The 27,434-nt window shown below is 38.0% G+C and overlaps 1 protein-coding gene across 9 annotated transcripts in view; it reads left to right on the forward strand.

Moving 5' to 3' along the window:
• Positions 1-23,407, forward strand: part of ZNF385B (zinc finger protein 385B) — a 153,820-nt gene extending 130,413 nt beyond the window's left edge. For all 9 annotated transcript variants that reach the window (XM_088167945.1, XM_088167949.1, XM_088167947.1 and 6 more), the window contains 5 exons: positions 1,133-1,295; positions 17,701-17,937; positions 18,960-19,138; positions 20,240-20,341; positions 21,947-23,407. In XM_088167945.1, coding sequence (XP_088024071.1) covers positions 1,133-1,295; positions 17,701-17,937; positions 18,960-19,138; positions 20,240-20,341; positions 21,947-22,165 — 900 coding nt within the window. In that variant the 3' untranslated portion in view covers positions 22,166-23,407. The remainder of the gene's footprint in view (positions 1-1,132; positions 1,296-17,700; positions 17,938-18,959; positions 19,139-20,239; positions 20,342-21,946) is intronic.
• Positions 23,408-27,434: the final 4,027 nt, after the last annotated feature.

Raw genomic sequence — 27,434 nt, forward strand, 5'->3', positions numbered from 1 at the left:
GTGGTATGCCTGAAATAATGTTTTAAAATTGTGTTCAGAAATATTAATAATGCAAAGCTATTGCTGAAGAGGACAATGCAATGAAAACAGAATGTTTTGGATAGAACTTTTTCTTGCCCATAATTTGGTAAATTAATTTATTGAGAAGTCAAGAAAAACACTTAAAATCATTTGCTGAAATTTCCAAGCTTTGGGGTTTGTATTAAGTATGTAGTTCCTTAGTTTTGCTTCTAACAAAAGCAAACTGATTTGTCAAGGTATCTGATTCTATAGAGTCAAGAACAATGAAGGGGACTCAATAGCACTGAAAAACATGGGCAGATATTTATGTGTCTAGCTTTAGCTGTGCAACTTCAAAAACACTGACCTAGTTTCTGAAGATAGTTTTAAGGCAAAATATCTCAGTACATATTTTGACTGTTCTGTTTGGGCAGATTAAGATGAAATAAATAATAATAATTTTTAAAAGCTCCTCTTCTCCCTGTACTTCAGGTTCCAATTTTCTTAGTATTTAAAAAATAATATTCAAGGCAATTTATAAAGCAATCAAGACTGACAAGTATTTATTTTTCTGTGTTATACTTGGGTCTACTGAAGTTTACAGGTATGGTGTTTCCTCATTTTAACCCTTCTTTTTTGATAGTGAAGTAATATTTTTTCAATTTTAAATTGTCTCAGTTGCTGTTAGTGTGAAGGTGAAAGTATTTTATGACATCTGTACTAGATCAAACAGAAGGAAGAATGGATTATTTAATCATGTTTCAGCACAGTCCATCTTTCTAGCTGCAAGCAATAAAGACAAAGGAACACCACATGAAAATTGAGTAGCATCTTTCTGAATTGGATGTGTTTACATTTGTATAGTCCTTTAAATCTTTAAGCACCATAGAAGTACAGAATTATGTTAGGAGTGACAGAGCTTTATGGAATGTTAGAGCCTCTTTTTCCAAGGTACTGAAAATATGCAATATTCATTAAAATCCTGTCGAAAACAGTTAGTATAAAGCTATTCAATTTTTTTAGGTGGAATAATATGGTGCCTACTATTGAAAGTGTCACTTTTCTGCCTTGTCATCCATTGTATTATATACAAGTGCAAAAAAAAGTGAGCCTGATTTGTTCTCCTTTGTAGAGCCAGGCCGAGGCCCACTACAAAGGAAGTAAACATGCCAAGAAGGTCAAAGCACTAGAGGCAACGAAAAACAAACCCAAAGCTGGTTCTTCCAAGGACAGCGCAAAGGTTAACACGGGCTGCTCCGCCACGCCAGTCACAGCCAACATCTCTGACAAATCAGGTCAATGGAAACTTTTTTTTTCTATACATCCTTTACTTTCTACCTTTTTTGTGTTTGTATGAGAGAATTTGGTTGCATGATAGTGATCTATAACTTCTCTTTTCTAAGCCATTACTATGCTTTCTTGTACAGAATCGATTTCTTTTGGTACTCTCAAATTGCATTGCCATGTCTGTGAAACAGCTGGTGCCTCTGAATGCTGAAGTGTATTTTTTGAAAACCTATGAAATTTACTATTAAAAAGTATGGATATTCTTATGGCAATAGTGGATGGATGTGGGTGAAGGGTGAATTCTGAGGTTATATATTTAGCTGAAGCACAAGAAATCTTTGTAAGAATTCTTTCCTTTCTGAATAAGACAATGTTGCTCTAGTAGGAAAACACACCCACAGAAATATGAAGCCTCGTGGTCTGGGTATTTCCAGACTTTGTTAGCTCATTAGTGCTTCAACATCACTTCTTTTTTCTCTTTTTTTTTTTAACCTTCCAGATGAGTAATCTGAGGAAGGTCAGCAACACTAATAGCAATGGAATCGCTGACAGAGTTTCTGCTCTGTCAGTGTTGTATTACTGAATGAAACAGGAGACTTTCATGAACTTGCTGACAGTGTTATTCAAGAGAAGGCCCCTACTGTGGATTACCTGACTGACAGTCCAGTAGTCTACTGCTGATAAATTTGCTTCTGCCTAGGGAAGCAAATTTATTATCCTCTTCACCAGAGCTGATCTTGACTCGGGTACCATGAGGTGAATAACAGTTTTTTGAAGTGCGCATTAAAAATAAGGAAAAAAAAGAACCAACTCAAAAAAAGTATCAGTGATTATTTGTCATCCTGATGTTTTTACAGCAGCTGCAAAACTATCTGTGGGTCCTTAACAATGACAGTGGATGCCAAATTTACCTAGCAAATCACATTTTAGTTTTGAGAGATGAGCTAAGTCCAAGTAGCATCTTCAGGTAAACAAGACATGCTGGTATAAAACAGTAGCAATTTGCCATTGATCTAAATATGAGGTGGACTGCTGAACAGAAAAAGATTTAAAATAGTTGATAAATATTTTGCTCTCTGAAATATTCAAAATAGCTTTAAGATAGCTTACTGCTCCAGGTGTACATGAGGAGAACTCAGACAACTGCCAAAGTAAAATGTCAGTTAAGACTTTAGAGGATTTAACATGTTAAGAATTCATCTGTGGTAACATAATTTTATAATGCCCTCCCTCTTCAATGCTAAACATTGAGGTCCAGATAGCAAAAGTTTCATCATCTTTTTCAAACTCCATCTTCCAGAAACCATCTGGAGCTGTTTTGTGTTTCCTTTGCCAGACTATGAGATCTGAATTGCATTAATTCTTTTCTTTCCTCTGCAATGTATCTAAAATCTACATTCAGTTTTTGATAAAATAATACAACAAGTCAAAAGGCAAACCTGGTCTTGATATTTTTTTTAATTCCCCTGTTTTGACAGTGTGTTGTTATGCTATTAATTGCTCTGTACAAATTAGACAGATTTCCATCTGTGTTGGTTGGATTACACCACTGCAACTGTTTCTACATTAAAAATAAATCCCAGTAGCAATTTAGTTAAACACTTTCTTCCCATCAGGAGAACAGTGGTATTCTCTGTGTCTGCTGTGCAGGAGACTGAGGATGGGATGTTTGGGAGGAAAAAACCTGAACTTGGAGCAAATTTTCAGTATTTGTAGGGAAAGCTGGTCACAGAGGTGGGGAACAACTTGAAGGCTGGGGGTTTTACCAGACTTGGAACAAATAATAGTTTTGTTCACCTACATTTTCCCTTATAGAAACTATTGCCCATCTATTCTTTGACATATATCTATCTCCTTAACATAATGCTTATTGCAACTGAAGCACTCACTAAATTGCCATTGGGTAGTGTTTTGGGGTTTTGGGGGTGTTTTGTTTTGTGTCTTCTTTTGGTTGGTTGGTTTTTCTGCTTTGGAGCAAAAGATTAACATATACCTTTTTTCCTGACAATTCTGAATTGTTTGACAGAGCTTTTGTTCTCTGAGAAATAAGCTAGTACTAGATATTAACTTTTTAGGAATATTTTCATTTTCCTTAGAATATCTTTAATACTAAGAATTTCAGTTCATGTGTGTATTTGTCTTCTGTTTTTATCCTGATTTCCAGAGGAAATGGTCATATCAGCTATTCCTATCTTTGTTATTTTCTGGTTGTGTCTTCACAATTTTGGCTGCATTGCCTCGTGTGCAAAAACAAAATAAACAAAAAAAAAGAGATGTAGAGATTTTAGCCCTATAAGTCATATAAATAAGTCCTATAAATCCTTTTCGTTTGATGAAAATTGGCGCTTAGGTAGAAGTCCTAACTTATGGTCTATCCTGAAAGATGCTCCCATGTGAGCTCTGTTTTGCTTGACCTGCTGACTGACCAGGGACTTTGCCTTCAGGATGGGACAGTTGTGTATGTGTGCTGTAGATCTGAAAAAATTGCTTTAGAAGTACATAAGCTAAATGAAATCACAGAAGAGAATTAAATTCCATCATTTGGGAAGCTGTTGTTTAGCCATTGTACTTTGGAGAGTTCCTGAGAAATGTTGGTGTCCTTTTCTAGTGTATGGAAAAGTGGAAAGAGAAGCTAAACAGAGAAGACAATTACAAGTTCTTGTGATCTTTTTGTATTTGTGTAGTTCTGTGGGTATTAGTGCAGAAAGAGTAGGGAGCATTACAGTAAAGTGATAATCTGCAATTATTCTCTTACGTAGGTCTGCTAATAAAGGGGCACAACAGACATGAGTAGCACCCTTTCTAATGTGCTGTCATTTTGAATGAGATAATGATGAATGATTTGGAGCTCTCCAGACAGAACACTTGTTAAATATTGAACTAAAATGTCAGGTTAAGTTTGCTACAGAGCCATATGTTCTTTGAGTCAGACATAGCATGAAGTCCAAAACACTTACATGTCAGAAGTCACCACTATAGTACTAAAAGGAAAAATCATTTCACTATTAGCTCAGCTAGTGATGAATCTATCAAAGGCAAAATACAAATTAATCCTTATTTTTCAAAACGTATGAAGCAGTAGTATCTCTACAGCTGTTCCTTTCAGCTTGAGAAATGTGGCTGCTGGTAGAACTCTACAAATGTTAAATTAATCTTAAAGGTTTTTTGGGATATCTCCAGAAGAATGTGGGCTCCTGTAGACAAAAGTGGCCTCAGCCAAAAGGAAAGGTGTAACTGTAGTCTGAGCATGACAATGCTCACATCGTAAGAGAGAGTTCTTCCCTGCTATTGTTAATAATACAGTGTGACTTGGAAATGGCATTTGTAAATTAATCATCAGCAAGCATAGAATGATAAAGCCATAGTGCAGGAATGGTGCAGGTGGCTGCACCCTAGGTGGATATCAATGGGTTTAACTGAACAGGTTTGCACTCTAACTTTGTTAGGCTACTGTGTGATCTCATTGTCTAAGCTTACAACTCCTTGCTGTTCAGAAAATACTTATTTATTGGTATTTGTAAATACAACCACCCTACCCCATTCACTCTGCAGATAGGAAAGAATCACCACAGGTTGTGTGACAAAGTTGTTGCCCTCCTACTATAGCTGGGCCATCTCTGCTTGTCCTGATAGGTATTTGCAGACTGGAGGTGGCCATAGGGCATGTATGCATAACCTGTCTCCCACACAGTTTCTCAAACCACCCAGGAAAGGTCCAGTAAAGGCTATATTACAGTTTTATATGCTAGAAAATCACTACTGTGACCCTGCAAACTTTTTTGTAGCTGCTTTGATAGTGGTTACAGAACAGCTGTGCTAATAGCACTGGGAGCTGCTCTTGCTGTGGTGGGTTGATCCTGGCTGGATGTCAGGTGCCCACCAAAGCCACTCTACCTCTCCCACCCTCAGCTGGGCAGGGGAGAGAAAATACAGCAAAAAGCTTGTGAGTCAAGTTCTGTCAAATATAAGGGAAACTTCTGATAGCTTCTCACAGAAGCCTTCCCTCCCAGTGGAAGCCAGGGTTTTCAAGATGGCTACACAGAAGGATACATCTGTGGATGGCATTGCTTTGAGAAAGGGCAAGGGTAATAACAAGTACACAACAGAGTTTAGAATATTTGAAGTGTGGTTTAAATATAGCTCTAAGAATGCAATAGAAGATGGTGTCTGTGACCCCAGGTCAGCATAGTCTAGATGCTTACAGTGATGAATCCTTCAGGAATGCATATGATAATGACTGGATTGAAATGTCACTGTTTACTTATCAAGCAAAGAAGAATTCTTTGATCTTACTTCTAAATCAAAATAAATAGTTCAAAATGAAGCATACAAATGATGTGGTATCATCTTCTTTGCATTTTGCTTTGATATGAAAATTGGAAAGTAAATGCAACTGTTTTAAACTACTCAAGAGTCAAAATCATATTTGAGATTATAAAAGATAATCTTTTTTTGGCCTTTGATCATTCACTGCATGCTCTGTTGGCTTCATGCCCATTTGTGAAATGATAGGTACAGGCATTTCAGGTTCAGTCTTCATTGCAGTAAGAGCAGAAGACTCTGCTGTTTGGGAATTAGTAGATAGATATAAACGTTTGGATGCTCTTTGAAACCCCATTTTGTTCAGCTGGTACAGGAACAGAGAATGTTACACTCCTAACTAGGCCAAACTCTAGAACCTGTTTTAAATCCTGACCCTATGTACTACAGCTTTGCTCTGGGGCCCTGTCTCAGGACAGCTCAACAAGCAGTGCACAGGGTCATAGTGATGGTATTCCAGCATATGAGCAGTCCTGGGCTGATCTCCTGTGTATGGCAAGAATGGCAGGAAAGGGCTGTGACTGCAACGTTTATTGCCAGTTTCGTGATCCTAAGTGTGTCCTGTAAGAGTTACTCCAGTGGTTACAGCTGCATAACTCAACATAGCTGGAGGTTATTCTGAGGAAAGTTGTCATGCTGGAATGTGGCGCAGTGTCTGACACTGAGTGAACTAGATCACATTTGGAAAATAACCTGGGCCTGTTGATGGGCCTAATAAATGACTTGATGTCGTGTAGACATGGTAATTAGTTGTCCCATTGGCAACTCCAAGCTTTATCAGATTTAGATAAGTTGACCTTGTGGTCTTGTCTGTGGGTTTTAGTTCATCAAGGGCTGTCTTTGGATGCTTTCACAACAAAAACTGACAGTTATTTCCTTATATTCCTGAAGTAGCATGCAAGATGTTGGATGACATTTATTCAGGAAGCTTATGATAGGTTGGATTTCTCCAGTGTCCCCATTGCCAGTGCCTTGCATTTATCAACTGCCAATGGTGAAATGTCCCACTGGAGGGCTCAGTCTGTATTTCACAAATCCACCATCAGGACACTCCCGTACTCATCTTGTTCTCATTGTTTATATTAAAAATCTTTCTGCCAGTGCTTAAATTCTAAACTTTTATATATTCAACTCCTTACTTGGACTAATGCAAAAAATTATACCAGACCTCTTAGCAAAATTCTTTTTCACTTTAACATTTTCTATTTATCTTTCTATTTTCTGTTTTCTATTTATCAGCTTGTTTTCCACACATTTCGGAGGAATGGCTTGTTTGCATAGCCCAAATAAACTGTTTCTTATACAATCCTTCAGAAATAGCTAGGAGCCAAAGACATACAACCTACCCAGCTGAACTGTGGTATATCTGTCCTAGCAAAATTGAGGTTATTTGTCACACAGATACCATTATAAGAACCTCAAAGCTACAGTGTTTCTAATTATTTTTCAATCTTATAATTTTTTGTAATGTACTAAAGACCTCTAGACCTCCAAACAGGTTGTGACCAAGTTGAATTTTGAGGGTGGGGCAGGGGTAGGGAGAGGCTCTAAGAGAGGAAGAGGACGAGGATGTGTTTGGCTTGGTGTCCCCCAGAGTGTCACTGTGCCCTATTTAGAGGTTCTGCCTTATGCCCTTCAAAGGTGCTTGTGCTTCTGTCTGGCCTCCTTCAAAGCTACTGATAAATCTCATCATTTCTTCACTTTTATGATGACATAAAGAATTCTGCTGAAGCTACACTCTATAAAATAACCATGCATCTGTGTTTATGTGGATTCAGATGGTGCCTGCTAAGCACAGGCATATTTCTATTAGATAAAGGTATTAGTTTACAGTCAACTAAGTAGTAAATTCAATCTGATTCAGCCACCAAGGAGAGTCATTTCAAGGGCATTTTCCCATTGCATCCTCTGAGGATGGTAAGCTTTATTCTTTTTTGATTCAGTGTTTCACAGCCATATGAAGATCCTTCTATATTGCCATCTGTTGAAACTCTACCCCCAGAACAGAGGTAATGGCATAGTATAGAATTTTCTGCTTGGCCACAGTGCTTTTACAATTGATAATATAATATATCATTAATAAATGCTCATAAATTCTTCACAATTACACATGCAAGTACCATATTTGTACTTACATCCATGGCACATGCAATGCCTGTATTTGATTTAATAGCAAATAGCTTCTGGGCATTTTCTGGCAGGAAATTTCAGTAGCTCTTTCAGGAAGTTGTTTGGTTTATGCTCTTAGGATGAAAGGTGAGCCAAAAAAAATTAAGTCAAAGTCTGTTAACAGGAAATCATTATAATAGGTTGGGATCTTTAAGCACTTTCTTCCCTGCCAGTCTTACTGTTCATACTTTTCAAAAGTGGATATTCAAAACTCATCTTTCTATGCGTGTCTAAATCTGAATGGAAGACCAGTCATACTGTGCATTTTGCTTTTCATAAGCTCCTGGCAGCTCCTGGAAATCTTTGGTCTGTCTATAATGCTAGCACATTTTGAATTCTGCACCTCTACTGAGAACTGATTATAGGTGCCATTAAATGAGAAACAAGCTCTGCAGCTGACACATGTACATGGATGAGCTGTTGCAATTCTTGTTCAAACTGGAAAAGGCCAAACTTTTCTCTTTCCAGTTATAGTAATCGGAAATATATGAAACCAGGATTTTTTTTTGAAGGAATGGTAAGGTTTTGCTTTTCCTGTAGTAAAATAAGCATAAGCTTGGTACCAAAATAATACTGTAAGGTAAAATAAGACTATTTTGAATGGTCTGCTCTGTGCCTGAGCACTCATGTCCTGTATCATTAAAACTGTATACCTCTAGTATTTCTACTTACTCAAGTTCTAAAAATGTGAATTTCATAGCATGAAATGATATAAAGCTTTTCTTTCTTCAAGAAGTAGAGACAGGCATTTGGCCCAGCAAAATTGACTGTACTAGTGGAGCTGGACGATGGCAGCAGGCCCAGGGATGCTATCAGCCACTGGAGTTTTTTTAGCTAGATGTATGTGGTCATTTGAAGAATCCTTTCATATACATTGAATCTTTCAGCACCTCTTTTATACTGTGAAATCAGGCATCTGTTTTTCTTGTTTGTTCTGTTAATGACTGAATATAGCATTACCTATTGAATATCCCAAGAGAATTTTTTAAATAAGATGATGGTGATAACAGAATGATAGTCAGTATGAAATAACAATATAACTTGCTAAAAAGATACCTACTGGTTCTGTTGGGTTTTTTAACAACCCTGGGAGAAATAATTTCAATTGTATTTAATACTTTCACAACACTTATTGAAGCAACATGTTCCTAAGGAGATAAGGCAGTTCTTCTGATACACATATGTACTTTTCACTGGTATCGGAAAATAAAGAACAGGATTCTGGTGATTATTCATAAAATGGGTAGTTGAACAAGTGAACAAGGCCGTGTTGAAACTGCAAAATTTAAGTTTTCTCCTTTTCTCTGAGCCCTTGGTTGAATTTAGTGTCCAAATATAATCGTTAAGGACCAATGCTGCTTTAGCAGTGAAGGGGGAAATATACTTAATTTCCTGTAATAGAAAAATTATTTATATAAACATTAAGCTACTCATTATTTCCTTATTACTTGTTTTCAAGGAGAGTGAAAGTATTTTAGTGTTGGTTAGACAAGTTATATCTGAAATGCAATTTATTTTTTCAAATCTTGAGGGCACGACTGAATACTCACAGTGCTCAGGCAAACCTGCTACAGAAGTGGCTGAGAATCCACAATTATAGATGTCATTTAACTGAAATGAAGACAAGTGTTTCATAGCTGCCTTTAACTGCAGTTCTGCCTGGGCAAGAACCAAGTGAATAGCTCAGACACAGACCCACGAGGATTTACTTGCAGAGTGTGTCAGATCTCCTTGATTCTTTTATTTAGATGCCCATAAATTTCATATTAAGTTCCAAAGCACTTCAGCATCTGAGCATAGAGTTTTAAGATTTTTGTTTTGCACAAGCAGCAAGTGAAATATGTTTCTAGTAATATATTTCAGATTCATAAATGGTGGAGCCAATGTTACTTTTACAGCTGAGATGATGAACTGAGACTAAGCAGAAGTGAAGGATCTCTGGGCAAAATATTGTATGTTTGTTATAATCTTTAAAAGTTATTTTTCTAAACGTTCCTACATTATTAAGAAGTTTAGAAGACAGTACAATACTATAGAAAGTTTGCATCCCAGGACATAAGAAATAGATGTATTAGAATTTGCAATGGAAGTATAAAATATTTTCAAAATAATAGATGTCTGATGCCAGAAAACCATAAGTTTATAGCTAGCAAAAAACATTTGCTTTCACCCAGAGGAAAGCCATATTTTGTAATAGAAAATCTTATACTGTATTTCAAGCTTTGCTCACACTGTGTTAAAATTTTCCAACTCACAAATTTTCCTATTCGAGCCCAAACAGACTGGCATAGCTCAGAATAGATGAAAATAAATATGACTGGCTATAAAGCAACAGGACTCAGGAAGACTGAGCTTTTGGATGATCTCACTTTATGGATACACTTTAAATTAGCATTCACACTTGCTAGCTGTTTTTTAGCTCCACCTTGTTTTCAGTTGCCAGCACTGTAGTGCTACTGATATTGCTGAGTTTTACGAGCAAACTTCTAGTGATAGTTTTCCCAACCTGTCAACATGTCACTGAGAAATTAGATATTAGCATTGTACACTAGGAAATTGCTCTGTATTGGTGTTTGTAGGCATTTTCTCCAGAAATAATATTCTGCATTTGCCACGGTTTCTTGTTCACCCTATTAGGTCTAAAACCTAGAGGAGGAGGAAACTGGAAATTGTAATAATCTTTTTTCAAATCAGGAAAAGAGAAGTCTGATACAACATGCATTCTGTAAAATATCATTAAAGATCAGCAGGTGACATGGAGACACAATGCAAATGGCCTTAAGTGAGTGTTCAAAGTTTGTTTTCTCCAGATATCCTACATACTCTCCTGCATTTTGGCTAACAGTGCAAAATCAACTCTTCTTATTCCTCTAGCTTTTGGAAATTGCATTGTGTTGAAGTATTGAATAAGATGCTTTTGAAATGTGAATGCCCTTTGTTAATACATAACAATTTTGCAGTTATTTTACTGTATATTTTTTTATGTATGTGCCAATGTATCTTTTTCTTTCCCTGCTCATGAGTGCATACAGATTTTTCTTGATCATGTCTTTTAAAACAGACACTAGCCAGCCAAACTAAACCAATTCCTTAAGAATCTCCAAATGTGAAAGTAAAATTGATTAAAAATCCTAGGCAATACAGCAGGATCACCTCTGACAGCCCAGTAATTGAAGCTGCAGGAACTTTCACTTCAGGAAGGTGTACAAATAGGTACAGGAATAGATTTTGTAGGGCAAGGTTTTACACTTGCAGAACTACATGTACTTCTGAATATTTTCTAATTCTCATCAGTCCGCTGTCATAAAAATTAAACCTAACCAAAATTGCAAAAGTGAACTTTTTTTAACATTACATCTTTATTCTGATCAGCACAAATATTTTCATACTCTGAAGAAAATGCAGGTTTCTTTGTAAGAGCCTTTGGTATGCCAAATCAAAAATAAAATATCTTAGAAATTGTCAGCATCACTGTTGTAACATAACCATGCAAGCCATACTTCTGAAGTGAAAAGATACTTGGGTTCAGCCTGCTGGAGGGTAGTGATGCAGTTAATCAAATAATCATTCTAGCTACCAAGAACCAAGTTCGCCTAATATTGCACAGCCATCCAGACATTTCCTGATGTAGCTTCAGTATCGTGAGAAAATATGTTGCAGCTTATTTGAGGGCACATTTGTGTTTGAGAGGAAAAGCTTTATATTTATAGCTTCCATTTTTTTCCCATCTTTGTATAGAGACAAGATTTATTCTCTTCAGAATGTGTCAAACACGTTTATTTCATTATATAAAATGTTCTTTTTCATACAGGCCTGAAGTACAAGAAAAAAACTAAAAGTAACCAAAGGGTTAATAGATACACTATGCTGTCTGATTTGCATGTAGGTTTGCAGTGGAATTTTTCTAGAACAGAGCCCTACGGGTTTTTCAGCCTCATTTCTCAGTAGACTGCACAACTGGTGAGAAAGTAGATATTTTGTCTGACAGCCATTAGACTCTCATTATTCAGCAAATGTGCAGATAGAACAAAAAATATTTTGAAATACCTTAGACAAGTTTGCTACCTCCATCTTCCAGTGTGAAGAAATAATCTAATGCTTTTTGTTGTTTGTTTTGTTGAGGGGTTTTGTGAGTGGTGCTGAGATGCAGGACAGGGTATTTACAAATCTATGAAGGTTGTGACCACTAGTAACTTAATTGCTGTCCTGCTATTGTCTTTATGGCATGTATTACTCAAAGTGTTCATCTTTTCCATCATAAGAAGAAAAGCTAATAGTGTGTGTGTGGTTTATTCCTCTATAGTGCTGTGAACCAGGAGAAAATGCTTTCTTGTGATGAACAGTGTTTTGAAACTTGCTTTTCTTATTGGTGCTATTGTCTGAGTTTCTATTCAGCAAGTTTTCTGCTAATACACTGAAAGAGGCTCTTCTTTTTGTCCTAGTAATTCAGTCACTGATGATCTCCTCCCTTCAAGTCTTATTTCAGGTCAAGGAGATGTACAGCAGCTCTTGTTTTCAATATAATTATTTGTGAGTGTTCTTGTTCTATCCCTAGGCCTGTGTTCCAGGGTAGATGCTAAGGTTTGGTTAGGCAGTATAATGTGACTAAATGTCACAAGTATAATGTGACTAAGTTTTTCCCACCTTGATTTTATTTTGTTGTAGTTTCTTAACATCTCCCTTAATTACATTCAGCTAGGCTTGTTCTCTCTTTGACTGTGGTCTCTCTACTTTAATGTTTTTGTTCTAAATCCTGCAAATTTTGTTACAGTATTTCTGTGGCACTGATTTTTCTCTCTCCAGATTTATGGCCTTCATTTTCAAAGCTCTCCATACCTTTGTATGTCTTTTGTAATGCACTTTCAAATGCTGTCTTGCACCTACCACACACAGCCATTTAAACCAGCTTCCAATACAGCTTCCTGCTTTGCCTGGACCAATTTGTGAAGAGTTCCCTACAATCAGCTGCAAAACTTGCTTCTTTTATTCTCACCTTTAAAAACTTCTCTTTTGCTGTGATGGATTGAAAAACAGAAAAACACTTGTGAGAAGTTTGCCTGCCACAGTGGTGCCTATGTCAGTGACTGGTTCTTGTGTCTCTCTGTGGTTTCACACCTGTCTGCAGTGGTCGTCTCTGCTCTTAAGCTGATCCTTTGGTCTGGGGAACAACTTCGGTGCACAGAAATCTTGGAATAGAGAGGTCAGCTGGTGACTATTGAGTAACTATTCAAGTAACTCACCTATCTTCAGCATTGTCAGTGGGCATATTTTGTAAAGTCTGGGAAAGATGTAATTAACTTCGTCACTTTTTAGATTTATTTCACATGTGCCAAGTATTTTACATGTCAAATTTAAACTGAGAATTTTATTTTTCAACAGACAAATTTTTGCTTTGTGTTTATGGATGCTAATTTAGCTTTACTGATAAGCTTTTCAGCAAAATTTCTTGGATTGTCTACTAGTGCAATTAATGCAAATGATTTTGCCTTTCTGCACAGTTGTTTGTGGAAAGAATATTTAATACTCTGACAATCTCATGGATTTCCTTTTCCATTCTGTAATCACTGTATGCTTCAAAGGTTGTTTAATGTGCAGCCCAATATTTACAGGCATATATGGAGCTGTTGAAATTGCAGGGAGAACCTGGTAATCTGTTTCACTCAGTGCAGCTTTACAGTATGGGAGATATGTTTGCTTTCCCTCAAAGTCTCTCTTAGTCTCCAAAATCAACACTTCAAACTAATGGCAACTCCCTGTAGCACAACTTACATGAACTCAAGGCTATCACAAGCCAATACTGGCACCGCACTTTCATATCCCAACAATAAAATATTAATGTTTACTTTCAGAAATCACTTCTGATTTTAGTTACCACAGGAACTGACATAGTTAGAAACCAGTTGAAAATGTTCAGGATCACCAAGCAGTCCTTTTTTTAAAAGGTTTTTCTTTCTAATGTGTACCAAAGCATCACACTGACTCAAAAAAAAAAAAAACAAAACCACAAACCAAAAGAACCAACCAAAAAAAAAAAAAAAAAAAAACCAACAAAAAACCACAAACAAAAAACCCATTAATGGATAGGATCTATTGTCTATGCCACAGCAGCTGAAGTAAGAGTGACATGACCTGCAAAGGTCAGTGAGCCACTTCAGCTGTAGAAGTGAAGCAGTAGAACCTGTAGGTTTGAACCTGTGAGGTGTTGCTCTGCAGTGTCCTGACTTTGGTACTTGAAATGAAGCAGTCCTGATCAGATAAATCTTGAATTTTAACATGGCGCTGACACATGCATGATTCCAACGAGCAGAAATGTGTGAAAACGACTTCAAAGCAGAATTAAAACAATGTAATGGGTGAGAAAAGCGTTGATATTACTGAGCCCAAAGCAATACTTAATTATCTTGCTTTAGTTATTTTCCCTGGGCTCTACTTCAGAATAAATTCAGGCTTCAGTAAGAATCTGAATCATCAATTTACTTTTCTGGAATTTAAGAGAGGAATTTAAGATACATGAAGTATGGCTTTTCTGTATGGAAAAGGAACATAGGGAAACAGTACAAATTAGATTCTAAATTAACTTCTTGCACATGAGTTTTGGTGTGAGCATTTCAGCCTGACCCTGATGCAGATTGAATCACAGCTACTGCCTTCAGGCAGTAGGCTGGTACTGCCCTGGTCCCATGCTTCCAGCTGTGCTCTGCCAGCTGTGCAGCAGAAGCTGGTGTGCCCATGGTCTGGGCAGGATGGACTCACTCCTGCACTTGTTTGGGCTCCACCTGGAAATCTGAGCCTATTCTCAGTCATATCTTCAGAAATAGCAAGAGGACTGTAATCCTACAGCTGCATCTTACAATTCACATGCATTTCATAAGGTGATGATAGTTTGGAAGTATGGATATGAGCACAGCCATTAACAGTTACATTTTTTGATTGCTACGTGCAAATATTATTTGTTAGCCCTGTGCTATAAGTACAAATAAAAGAGTAATCATCTTTGCACTTTGTATATACATGCAATTTGCATTTCCTGTGCTTTGCACTGTTGAATAGTTGGCATTTCTGTCTCAAACATAAAACTGTAAGTAATGGTGTTTTGAATTCTGTGGATTGAAACAATAAGCTGTTATCAAAAGCCCATTTGGAAAAGTGCAATTTTCTGATTTTAGAAGCCAGGAAAATGCAGTTCTGGCCCCATTGCAGTGACAAATACGCACTTAGCTCCATGTACTTTCTGTGGGAGTTAAACTGTATAATAGCCTTACAATTATGATCTTTGAAGATGTTCTGCATTAAACATTTAGAATGGTGGAAGGAAACATTAATTCATAGCGGGGCGTATGTCTCTCCTTATCCATCTCCATCGATGAAGAGCTTATTTGTGTCAGGAAGCTTTCCAAATGATGGAATTATTGTGTGAACTGAGGTTCTTTCCAAAAGCTGTGATACTGGCAGAATTGAGCCCAGCTGCATGCTGGTAACTTCTCTCTAGTTTTGTATAAGTTTTCTTGTTAGTGTGTTACATGTTCTATACTCTAGAATTGTTGGAATATGATTAGTGAAAACACTGTAAATCTGGGGAGTGTTATAAAAACCAACATACTACATCAGCTGTTGGACAGCTAAGTGAGAAGTGGGAAATTAAATCTGTAATTTTTTCAATCATCTGTTAAATTCAGTGTTGTAAAACCATCACTGTGATGGTAATTGGTGGCCCATGTAAAATGGATCTTCTTCCATATCTTGGGATCTTTCTCCACTGACACTTGATAGCAAAACAAATAAAGTCTGCTCCCTCTTGTCTTGGTCAATGAGATCAGTGCAGGTAGGGGATGTGGGCAGGAAGGTAAGCACTGTTCTTGTTGCACAAGGGTGATGATTTTTATCTCCAGGAGGTTTTTCAAAAACTCCACATTTTTATGCTTGCATAAAAAAAAATACATAGGGAATGGCATAAAAAAACCCAAAGCCAAACTATAAGTGTAATTGGTATATGTTAACATACAGCTTGCAGTTCTGTAGGTGTATTTTTTCCTTTAAGGCCTGAAATGCAAAATACTGTGGAACCTTCCTTTATTGCACTCTGGTTCACATATATACTGGTGTTATGCCTTTTGCAGTTTGGCATAATATTGCATACAAGAAAACGACAACAACAATTCCATTTTTCAGTAATGTAAATTCGCAAATGACAGCTGTTCAGTGTGTTTCATTTGTAGATGTTAGCACCTCTGAGAATTTTCCATATTGAAAACTCTTTAATTTAGAATGTTAGCAAGTGCTATTTATTGAAACTGTATTTTATGAAGACTCATAAGTCGTATAAAGCATTTTATATTTTTGCAGATTCGACTTATTCCTATGGAGACTTTAAAATTGAATAGGTTATGAAGTACAATTTAACATCAGTTTCTTTTGTCACGCTTTGTCAATCAAAATACCTCCAGAATCTGGTTTTAACATAAATTTGGTCATAATAGTAGTCTTTGTACTTCATTATTTTCAATGTTTAATACAGTTTATATTGTGAAATTTCAAAGTCTTTTTATGGTTATTTTTAAAAAACAGTTCTTTTATTAGAATTTTCTTTCTCCTGGTTTATAACAATCTAAACTTGATGTACTGCAATGCACTTCTGGGAAATATGCCAACAACTGTGGGGTTTAGTTTCAGAATGGCTATTCATAGTTCATACAGGCTTTCAAGTGTTTGAGTGGGTACAATCCTGTTTTCAGAGTTCTTAGTAGCACAATCTTGGCCTGATACACAAAGGCATGTTAAGACAGAGTCTGGTAGCTGTAAACATAAAGTGCAAGGGTCCATGTTAAAAAATAAATGCTCAAAATAGAGCCTAGTTTTTCAAGTCAGTTCAACCCTATTTCAAACTAAGACATGGGTTTCAAATGGGGAGGTTGCTCTCGTGTAGATGTTGTACTTGCTTAGATGATGAAATTTGATTGCAGTTGTTCAGAGTGACACTTAGTCATTTCTCATGTCTGTTTTGTCGGGTTTGCTCATACCAGCACCACTGCACTGTCCCCCTCCCATCCTGTGTTTGTTTTGGATGGAGCTTATTTTACTGCTGGCAGTTAATAGAGCTTGTGGTCACAAGGGCTGCAGTTGAACAGCTTCAAATGCAGTGAGCCCTTGAGGGGCAGCATGTATGCAGGGAGCATTTGAATACTGGCTTTGGCACAAAGTTCCTCTGTAGGCCCAGCTGGGACATTTTATCTCTTGCTCTGTGATTGCCATCTGCAAAATGAAGTAATACCTGCCTACCTGTGTTGTAGGAGCACAGATGATTGACTCATGCTTGTGAAGTGATAAAGGAATGCACTGAATGCACACAGAAGCCATTTGATCCACAAATATATGGGGAATTGTTAATGGAAAAACCTAAAAATGTTAGCAACTGTCTTCACATGTAGTACCATAACTCCTGGAACTGAAATGAGGGATGTGTGTCATGATAGTGCTGGAGCCTCTCAGCGTCCTCCCAGTGACTTTGAGAAACTTGAGCCCTTTCAAACACAAATGTATTGCTTTTGAGAAATATTTTTTAATCCCCAGTGCAAAGTCTTGCTTGTTTCTGAATGTTGTGCAGTCCTTAACTCTGGCTTCCTTTGGAATTGCCTGGGCTCCTGCCCTGTGCAAATGGCCATGCCTGCAGCACAACAGCAACAACAGCTGGCATGAACTGGTTGGTATTCACTTGTAACTTTAAAAACAGAAAATCACCCCTTTTGTAAAATTACACACATTTCATGGCAGGACTTTTAGCAAGATTTCAAGGATGCTGCTCTCTTTTATAAAATGAGATAAATTAGCCCCCTGTTGTGTTACGTTTACTAAACCCGCAGGACTATTACTGTATGCTTTTTGTGTGTGTGGCATAAAACAACAACACATGCATTTTATTTCCTTTAGAAGATAAAGGGAAAGAAAAACCCAACAGTGCAAGTCAGCAGTCCAATACAGACGTGGATGGTTTTCTTCCCAAACCTGGAGTGGCACCTGCAGCACCTGCCTCATCCTCCAAGAGCACAAATGGAGCTGCTAACACAGTTACTGAGTCAGAAGAGGAAAAAGCCAAAAAACTACTTTACTGTTCATTATGCAAAGTGGCTGTGAATTCCCTTTCACAACTAGAAGCCCACAATACAGGTGAGTATCCATATGGTACAAGTCAGTTGTGTGTTAACATTTTTAAACTTCATTGTAACAAGGTGGTAACCACACTTCACTGAAGCATCTTTTAGTTAAAACTTAAAATACCAAGTTTAAAAAACCAGTCCTGTTAATAGCAGTTTCCTGTGTGGTTTTTGATATTCTATTAAAGCACTCTAATTTTTTTTAAACTGTCCTTTATGTACTCTCTAAATTTTTAGTTGACAAAATCCCTACCTTCACACTGAGGATCACAGTATGATCATAGTGGTTTCTAGAACACTTAAGGTTTCTAAAATGTCAGTGCTCTCTCTCTTTCATATTTTGTTTCATTATCATTGGTATCTGTTATTTTGCTGCTAAAACTTACAGTAATTTTCTTGTTATTTGATATTTGGCATTTTTTTATAATTTTAGGGTGGACTCATTAGGTTTCCTAGATGTCCTAGAATCTTCTGATTATTGAAGATTAGATATGTGTCTTTTTTTAGGCCACAAGCAGCAATCCCTAATGTGATCTATCTGTGTATGGTGTGCTGGTGATGTAAAGCTTGTTAACAAACCATTGAAGCTGATTTTACAGCTGTAATCCATTCTTGAAATGGGAAAAGCAGCCGTTTCTTCCAAATCAGAGGATATTTATTGAAGTATTCCTGTTCCTAGGCAGGTTTTGAGGGATTGCTGTGGTTCCTGTCCCAGTGTTGGCTAATACCCTTTTCTACTATTCACTGGCTCTATGTAATCTGGCAAAAGAAAAAGCAGCAAACACTTGGCCATTCAGTCACACACTGCCCCAAACAGTGAGGTCCAGCATCCCTGCTGTTCCCTTTTTGCACAAAGCCTTCTGGCTTGCCCTTAGATCAAGGATGTAGGAACTACACTTACTGAAACAAGAGTGATCATTAATCTGTGGTTACTGCAACCATTCTGTCTGAAAGATAAATGTCATAAAGTCCCAAGGCTGAGGGAATGTTTTGTGCTGCTGAACATGAACTCACCTGCATCTCTTTGCCCATTAGGTTCCAAGCACAAGACCATGGTGGAAGCTCGGAATGGTGCTGGTCCCATCAAGTCTTACCCTAGGCCTGGATCCCGAATGAAGATGCAGAATGGCAGTAAAGGCTCAGGACTGCAGAACAAGACGTTCCATTGTGAAATCTGTGATGTCCATGTTAATTCAGAAATTCAGCTTAAGCAGGTAACTTGCATGTATCTGGAGCTCTTTGTTGGTTGAAGTTGCATTGCAATGTTGTAGGTGCAGTGTAGGGCTGTGTGAAGATGTGTTGATGAATACTGAATAAATTTAGTATTTCTTATCTCTCTTCCCACAGCTGTTCCTAAATATTTCATCATAGGTCAAGTTCACCTAATTATTTCAGTTGGGAAAAATGGGCTTAGATAGTTGTAAAAGCAGAGGTGTCAATATCAATTAATGACATTGAAGGTCTCATTTAAAAGTTTTCTGTGGTTCAAGACAGATATTTGAAACTTGTTCTCCTGACTAGAAGAAATTCTGGGTTGAGGTTCTCTGAATTCATCTTTTGGTGCTGTTTTCAGTCTGCTGGAATAATGTTTAATGCTATGTGAGAAGAAAAACATGACTCAAATCTATTGGTTTGGGACAATCACCAGTAGGGTAATACTGTAGATATGTCTGAATTATGTAGAACAACATTATCATTAACAGTGTGGCTGTTGTGTGCCTGTGGAGCTGTTCTCTGAGCCAATTAGCCCTGGGTTCAGAGCTGTGCCCATACAAATGCAGTGATTCTGATACCCAGATGGGAATCTCTGACTGGATGATGCTGTGCTGCATGAATGTGTCCTCTCATTCCCTGTTTTTTAGTTAGCTCTAACATAATATTAAATTGCATGTGTAGACATATCCCTGGGTACTGGTTCTTCCTTCAGCTAATACTGAATTATTTACACAACTGAACAGTATCAGCAAGATGAAAATTTACCTCTTACTTCTGAATGTCCCTATGACCTAGTGATTACATCTCTGCCTAGTTTAAAGCTCCTCAAATGGAAAAAGGAAATACTAAACAAAATATCAATAATTTGTAGAGCCTGTCTTAAATCACAAAATATGCTGTACTTGATTAGTTTCTGATTCTCTATTTGATATCCTCCAAATTATTATGTTTAATTTAGCAAAACTCATCTTTGCTCTCTCTAAAGAACCTACTTTATCTTACAAACAGGGACTTAGGCATATCGTACTGATAAATCAATTTCAAACTCAAAACTGAGAAATGTTTAAAGAGCTAATTAAATGTGAGGATATTTATTTCAGCACATTTCCAGCCGAAGGCATAAGGACAGAGTTGCAGGAAAGCCTATGAAACCTAAATATAGTCCTTACAACAAACTGCAGCGCAACCCAAGTATTTTAGCAGTAAGTATTTTTATTTCTCATCGCTGTCTGTGTGAATTTGTGACCTTGGGGACTCCACTGCACAGAGACAGGAACATGACAGACCTGATGCTTCTGTAGCCTCTCTTCCCCTGCAGGCTGAGTCTGCACAGGAATCAGATTTGAAGACAGTTATGTATTCTGTCTGCCCAGTCCAAGGCATGCAGACAGCACTGCAAGTGTTGTTTACTGCTAGAAAGAAGGGAATAATCAGTGGAATGGGGAATGAACCATGAGCCCCGTGGAAAGGTATCAGCTCTGCTGGGTGAAGGCTCTTCTCTTTGAAGGCAGCAATGAGTATACTCTGTCTTTTTGCACACCTGAGATAACTCTGAGTTATGACGGATGCAGTCAGGGAAAAGGACATAGGATGCTAAGATGTAAAAATACTAGTGCTCATTCTCTGCATACAGCAAAACAGAATGCTGTGTGGATCTATTATTTGGTGCAAAAGAGCCATCAGGTGTTTAGGTGTTTAGACTGCCTGTATGTTCAGGCCATGTCTGTCACTGGATATCAAACCAGTAGCCAATCCCTGTCACACCCACCTGCATTCCCAGGAATCCCCCAAGCTGGTCCTGCTGATCATCTGCAGCTGGAGTTCAGGCTGGCTTTAGCACAGCACAGTTTGTGTTTATTTGCTCATGACACAGCCACTGTTCATTAGAGAAAAGTTCTTGCCACCTATGGCACAAAAACAAGTTTACAAGTTGAAAAGAGAAATGCAAATGTGTATGGGCAAAAGAAAGCATGTGAAAAGCCTGTAAATGCTAAAATATTGATATTTCTTTGTAACTGTTTAGAGGCAAATGAAAATGCTGTAGGCTTCCTCTAAGTCTCCCCATCTGATAGGTTGTGCCTGTTCTAATCTTCTTCACTTATAGAATACATCATTTTATCATCCATTGCATAAGGAGAGACCACCAACTATAAAGGAAAAACATGAGCATTTTTGCTTCCACGATTGAATGATTACAGTGCAAACCATTTTCAGTGAGAGATATAGATATGAGTGTATATATTTCTAATTAGCTGCTTCACCACAAGCACCAGCAACACTTGTAGATCATAAACTAAGACATATATATATTTCAGAAAAAATTCTTTTTGGTATCAGTCTTAAATAATATTTTTATTTCGAGCAGAGCAAGTCTGCATTGGAAGGTGCAAAGCTGACTGGCCTAATATGACCTTCCCATCTTGTCCACTCTACTTTTATACAATTCATTTTTGCAAGTGGAAAATGTGACTTTTGATATTGAAGTCTTAATCGTGGGGGTATTTTTAATATTTCATGCACAGTTATAATTTATATAAAGTTACTCACTTGCAAGTTATGATTCCTTCTAAACATCAGTGTGTTGGACTCTATAGACTCAAGAGATTTATCTTTAAATATAGGATTTGGTTGCTTTGATTGCCCTGGGAGTAAGAGGACAGTGCAGGTAACATTTCTAAGCAGCTGGTGAGAGGCTTCAGTGAGAAGCCACAGTGTTCCCAGTGGCAGGGTTCACTTTTTCCCTCGTGTAAAAGTGGGCGTTGGGAGAACTGTATTTACATTGCTTTTGTGTGTGTGTTTTATTCCAGGCGAAACTGGCATTCCAGAAGGACATGATTAAGCCGCTGGCACCTGCTTTCCTGTCATCTCCTCTTGCTGCAGCTGCAGCTGTATCATCAGCTCTGTCCCTCCCTCCCCGGCCCTCGGCATCCCTGTTCCAGGCACCAGCAATTCCGCCAGCTCTGCTCAGGCCAGCCCACGGGCCCATCCGGGCAACGCCTGCCTCCATACTCTTTGCACCGTACTAATTTATTGATGTGAAAAAGAGTTAACTATGGCCAGTACAAAGGGTAAAGGGAAGCAGGAAATGGGTTGAAATTTTAAAGTGTTTCTCTTTTGCAATGCCATCCAGCGTGACACCTCATCCAACCGCATCATAAAATCCATCACTGACAGCACTGCATTCTGGAGTCTAGACAACTCTGTCTTCTCTCTGTCTATATTTTTTTAACCAAAACAGTGTGATTTGATTGAGAATTAAATTGCTCATAAAATTTATACCATTAAAGATTCATGCATCTATTCATTTTTTCTTTTTTATTTTTTTTCAATTTATATGACGCACCTTGGAATCAAGGAACATTAAATATTTTCCTGACAGACTTGAAAACTAGGGTCTTCCTCACTCACACTTATGTAAATACTTCTCTGAAAAGCAACGGGGTATAATCTAATGTGGAAAAAAGGAAAAGGTAGATGAACCAAATGCTTGACTGCAGACAACATCTCAAAAAAGAATTGCATCCATTCTTTTTGTGTGCTCTTGTTGACAGGGATTGTGTGCTGTCCTAGACCCCAGTACTGGTGTATCTTGTGTAGTACTACAGATGTACTATGTCTGATTTTAATATTTTTAGTTTCTGTGCAAATGTTTGAAAGCAATGCAATGCTGAAGCTTTTAATTATTTCTTTTGTGTCATACTTTATTTAGAGAAATCAAAAATAGAAAGCCATATAACATAGAGTTAAGATTACTGCTTGTTTGCTACTTTCATTTAACTTATTTTTGTTGTTTCTCCACTGGTGTTACTAAGCAATGTTTAAAGAGAAAAAAAGCTTTTCAATTGCACATTGCCACAGCTCACATGCGTTGTTCAAGAAGACAATGGATCCATGTGTTTGTACGTAAATATCCTGTTTTCTTAATTTCTAACTAGTTTCCTTTGTAATGATGCTGCATAACATTGTGGCTCCCTAATGCAATAATGTACAGAACATAAAATATTTATAATTGACCGTATTCTCTGTTTACTGAATATATTGCAGTAATGTCCCACCTATCTTCTTACCTCCCCAACCCTTTTATAAAGGTGAATCAATATGCAGTGCTCAGACTGGAGTCATTATGTGATAATGAGGACTACAGGTGGAAGAAATGAAAAAAAAAAAAGAGAATTAACTTTTAGAGCATCTCTATCAGCAATCCATAATAGTAAGATGTCTGTGTATTTTTTTAAATGTACCTTTTCAATAAAATAATAAGAAAATTATACATGCTTATTGTGTTTTAATTGGTACAGGAAAAAAAAAGCCTGAAACAAATTTAGCTAAAGGAGTCTTCCAGGAGCAGACAAAGCATTGGAGTTGCAATAAAGTACAATTACAGAACCTGTGTTTGTTTCCCTTGTGTTTTCATGTCTTTTCCTCACTGTAGCCTGTAGCAGCCTTTACTGGGGCTACATCGGAGTTTTGGAGGAAGATGCAGCAGAGACAGGTATGTGATTATGTGGGTGTTTTACTGTACCACCAAAATGCTACACCATGGTCATGCCATTGCTAATGGAGATTAAGGATTAACTTTAAAACCAGCCTGGGCAGACTTGAGACTGGAAGCAGGTCACTTGGGAGCCAGGACTTGCTCTGAAGTATTCAGTTGCTTGACTCATCAGCAAGCTTTTGAGAGGAGATGTGTGGGGAAGCTTGAAATTATCTTTTTTTATGGCTGAAAAACGAAATCTCTTCTTTAAAAGACTGGCCTTTGTTAACAAAAAGTGGAAATTAAGGAGTACAAGAGTAAAAAGACTCAACTGTAAGGCTGTTAGGATTAATACAAAGGCAACAGGGCCATTACAAATCGACAAAGGCCAAGGAAAAAGACTTCAGAAACTTTCTAGTAGAGATTTTACAGACCGAAATATACCTCATAGTAGCAACATTATTAGAGACCATTTTCTGCAAGTGTAATTCTGCCCAATTACCACTGTTCTGTGGAGCTGTCAGCTGTGTTGAGAGAGGATAATTGGCTGGAGGATCACTTGCCAAAGGGGTAGGTAAGGGAATCCAGGGTTTTAGCATCCTCTAGGAGAGAAGTTACCTTTATATTAATCTTGTGGACTCTGAGAATCACAGGGTTACAGGTAGACACCCTGCCATGTGCATCTGTCTGTGCCTGGTTTTGCAGGGAGTCAGATTTAATTGCTCAGTTCCCTTCAGAGGAGTTAATCCCATCAGGAGCCTGTTGCTGTCCAACATGAGCTAGGTTTACAGAACTGTACTTTATTTCTGTATTTTTTTCTGTATTTTAACTGGTTCCTCAGAAACCCAGAGTTGTCTGTATATTAAACCACTATTTTTTCTTTTTATATTCTACTGATGATGATGAGAAATTTAAAGCAATTACGTGTTTCTGCAATTGAGAATGTTCCTATATGAAATACAGAAAAGGAGGGGACTGGCTAAGCATGTGCAGATTTCTTGCACAGGTGATTATTTCAAAGAGCATCTTAAAATGGAGAAATATTTGGGTCACAAAGGGTGAAAGAATGCATTGTGTCATTCAGCAATGAAAGGAATTAATCTGTGAAATATGAGGAGCTAAAAAATGTGATCGTGAACCAAGGAAGATCCTTATTCAAAAACTCTATGTTAATATACATTTTGTGTATTGAAACTCTGCTTGCCACCAAAGTTTTTTCTACAACATGCAGGACCAAGCATTTGAGATGATAATTACAGGGTAAATGGTAAATCCTCTCATTATGCCTGCTGGAATCTCTCCTTTTAAAAATGAGCTTTACAAGAGAAAGAAATTTTGTATCATACTCAAACACAATCCGCTGCTTTTTTGTAATGTTAGGATATTTTCTCCTGAAGTGTTACATCATTACATGTGTCTAGCTATGAAATTCATGCATTCATTGCAAAAATAGCAAGTATTGAAATACAGTGCAGTTAGCAGTGCAGTACAGTCATCTTTTTGAGTACAATATCAGATGTGGAAACCACTAAGGTAATAATGTTAGTGATGGGATCATATCCTCTAGTATGCCTATTATTCTAGGTCTGGTGGCTGTACTCTGAGCTGGAAGTACAAAAGTTATAAGGGCACTCTGTTGGTCAGGGATTATCACCTGGCACTGCCATCTTTCTGTAACAGAAAAAGAAGGATCCAGACCAGATACAGACACATCAACAGGAATTTTCTGCTGGTACATGTGACTGGATCGTGGTCTCTGTGTCACAGAAGATTTTACAAAGGGTTATCAGAGATGTGGTCCACTAGTCTGTACAGAATGAAGATTTATATAGACTGCTTTTCTAAAAAGAAAAATAATGGTGATAGGATCTTCTATAACCCCTGCAGGTCACTAGTGTGTGTGTCTCTCATTTCTGCAGGTCAAAATGTAGTAAAATCTTTCCTTCCAGCTCTGGTCAGATAGCAAGAGAAGACAGGAGTTAGCATGGATATTGCCCAGTCAATATCACCACTTGGACTCTCGTGATAATGTTACACTGGGCACATCTACTGATAAACTAAAAGGCAGTTCCTCTAAGAAAGAGACTTTTTAATTAAAAATAAGTTGCCTTGTTTTACTTCCTTACAATCTGATCTTGAGCTCAATCATAAAATTGATGAATATTATGGTGAGAAAGTTTTGCAAAAGATTTTGTCACATTCTTCTGGGGGGAAAAAAAGAGCATGGTGGTTTTAAACTCTGCAGGAAGTGTTCCACTATCTTTACGGATCTGGCAATAACCCAGTGAGTCTTACTGTATATCTTTTGAATGTGTCACCTTGAACAAGTGAGGTACTGCACTATTTATTCATGCCTGGTTGGACATTAAATCTCCAGAGCCATCATCTGGTCACAGTGGTCACAATAATTTCCTTACTGTGGCTTCTATATTCTTTTTAACTACCTTTTGCTTAATGCTTTTGTTTCAAGTGACAGCTGAGACAACCTCAAGTATTTATTGGAATGGCTAGTATTTCAGGTAAGACTAATTTTTTTTGAGTGTCTAGAATTCTTCCATATTACCATGTTTTATTGTTAAATTAACACTACTTTAGAAATGTTTATATTTGGTTTCATGTCATATTCATATTTATTCGTATTGATAGAGTTCTGTGCTGGATGCCAAGAGCCAGCTCCTGCTGAGTACCTGTGCAGTGGGGTGGGCAGTCCTCGGGAAGAAATGTATGTGAGTACCAAACCAGGAGCCTGCTTTTCCAGCGGTGTGCTGGAAGGTAAGGCTGCCCTCCAGAAGGACCTTGACAAGCTGGAGACCTGGTTTGATGGGAACATGGAAAATGCCAAAGGAGCTGGGGAAGGAGCCTGCTGTGCAGTATGGCTGAGTGGCCGGCACCAGCAGGAGCCCTGCAGGAAAGGACCTGGGCGGGCAGGGGACACCCAGATCTGGGTGGGCAGAGGAAGCTGGAGTCTGCAGTGTGTCCTGGAGGCAGCAGAACCGGGCTGAATATGGGGCTGTGTTAAATGAGCCACAGGCAGCAGCTTAAGGGACATGCAGAGCCCCTCTGCACGGCTGCACCCAGAGAAATGTGTCCAGCCCGGGGCTTCTGGTGTGAGAGAGACTGGCAAATGGGAACAAGTCTGGGAGAAGGTCAAAAGGTGGTCAAGAAATGAGCACGTCATATTCAGGAAAGTGAGGTGGGTGTGTTGAGCCCGGAGAAGGCTGCAGGATTCTGGCCACTGTCCTCAAGTGGCTAGCCCAGGGTCACAGGGAAGAGAGATTGATATTTCCCAGAGAAGCACCATAAGAGGATAAGTGAAGGCAGCCAGAAACTGTAGGAAAGAACACTCAGACTGTACATAAGAAAAAAGGTTTTGAAGTAATAGTGGATAATGCCTGGAGCAGGTTGCACAGGAAGGTTATTGCAATATCCACTCTTGAGTAGGAGGCTGAAGTAGGTGACCTCCAGAAGACCTGTCATCTTAAATAAATCAATAATTCTAAAAGATAACAAGGTCTGCTGAAAAATCAAAAGTAATCATTGTATTACAGTGCAATTAACAGCTGATGGAAACTTTTCAGCAGTAAATACTGACCGATGATTCACAACACGGTGGGCACCTGCTATGCCTGAAAAAATGAAGACAAACATCTTGCCTGCAAAGGCTGAAGAAGAAGGACTGGGAGGAGGATGTACCTGGAAAGGTGAGGCAGTCGAAGTGGCAGGGAGGGCAAATGATTTGTACTGCAGTATTATTACTGGATTTTTGAAGGGCTGAGGAAAGGCTGTATTTTTCAGACCAGAAGGATCTTGCAGTAATTGCT

Source organism: Sturnus vulgaris, chromosome 7, assembly GCF_052056855.1.
Source record: "Sturnus vulgaris isolate bStuVul1 chromosome 7, bStuVul1.hap1, whole genome shotgun sequence".
In the NCBI taxonomy this organism is placed as follows: Eukaryota; Metazoa; Chordata; class Aves; order Passeriformes; family Sturnidae; genus Sturnus; species Sturnus vulgaris.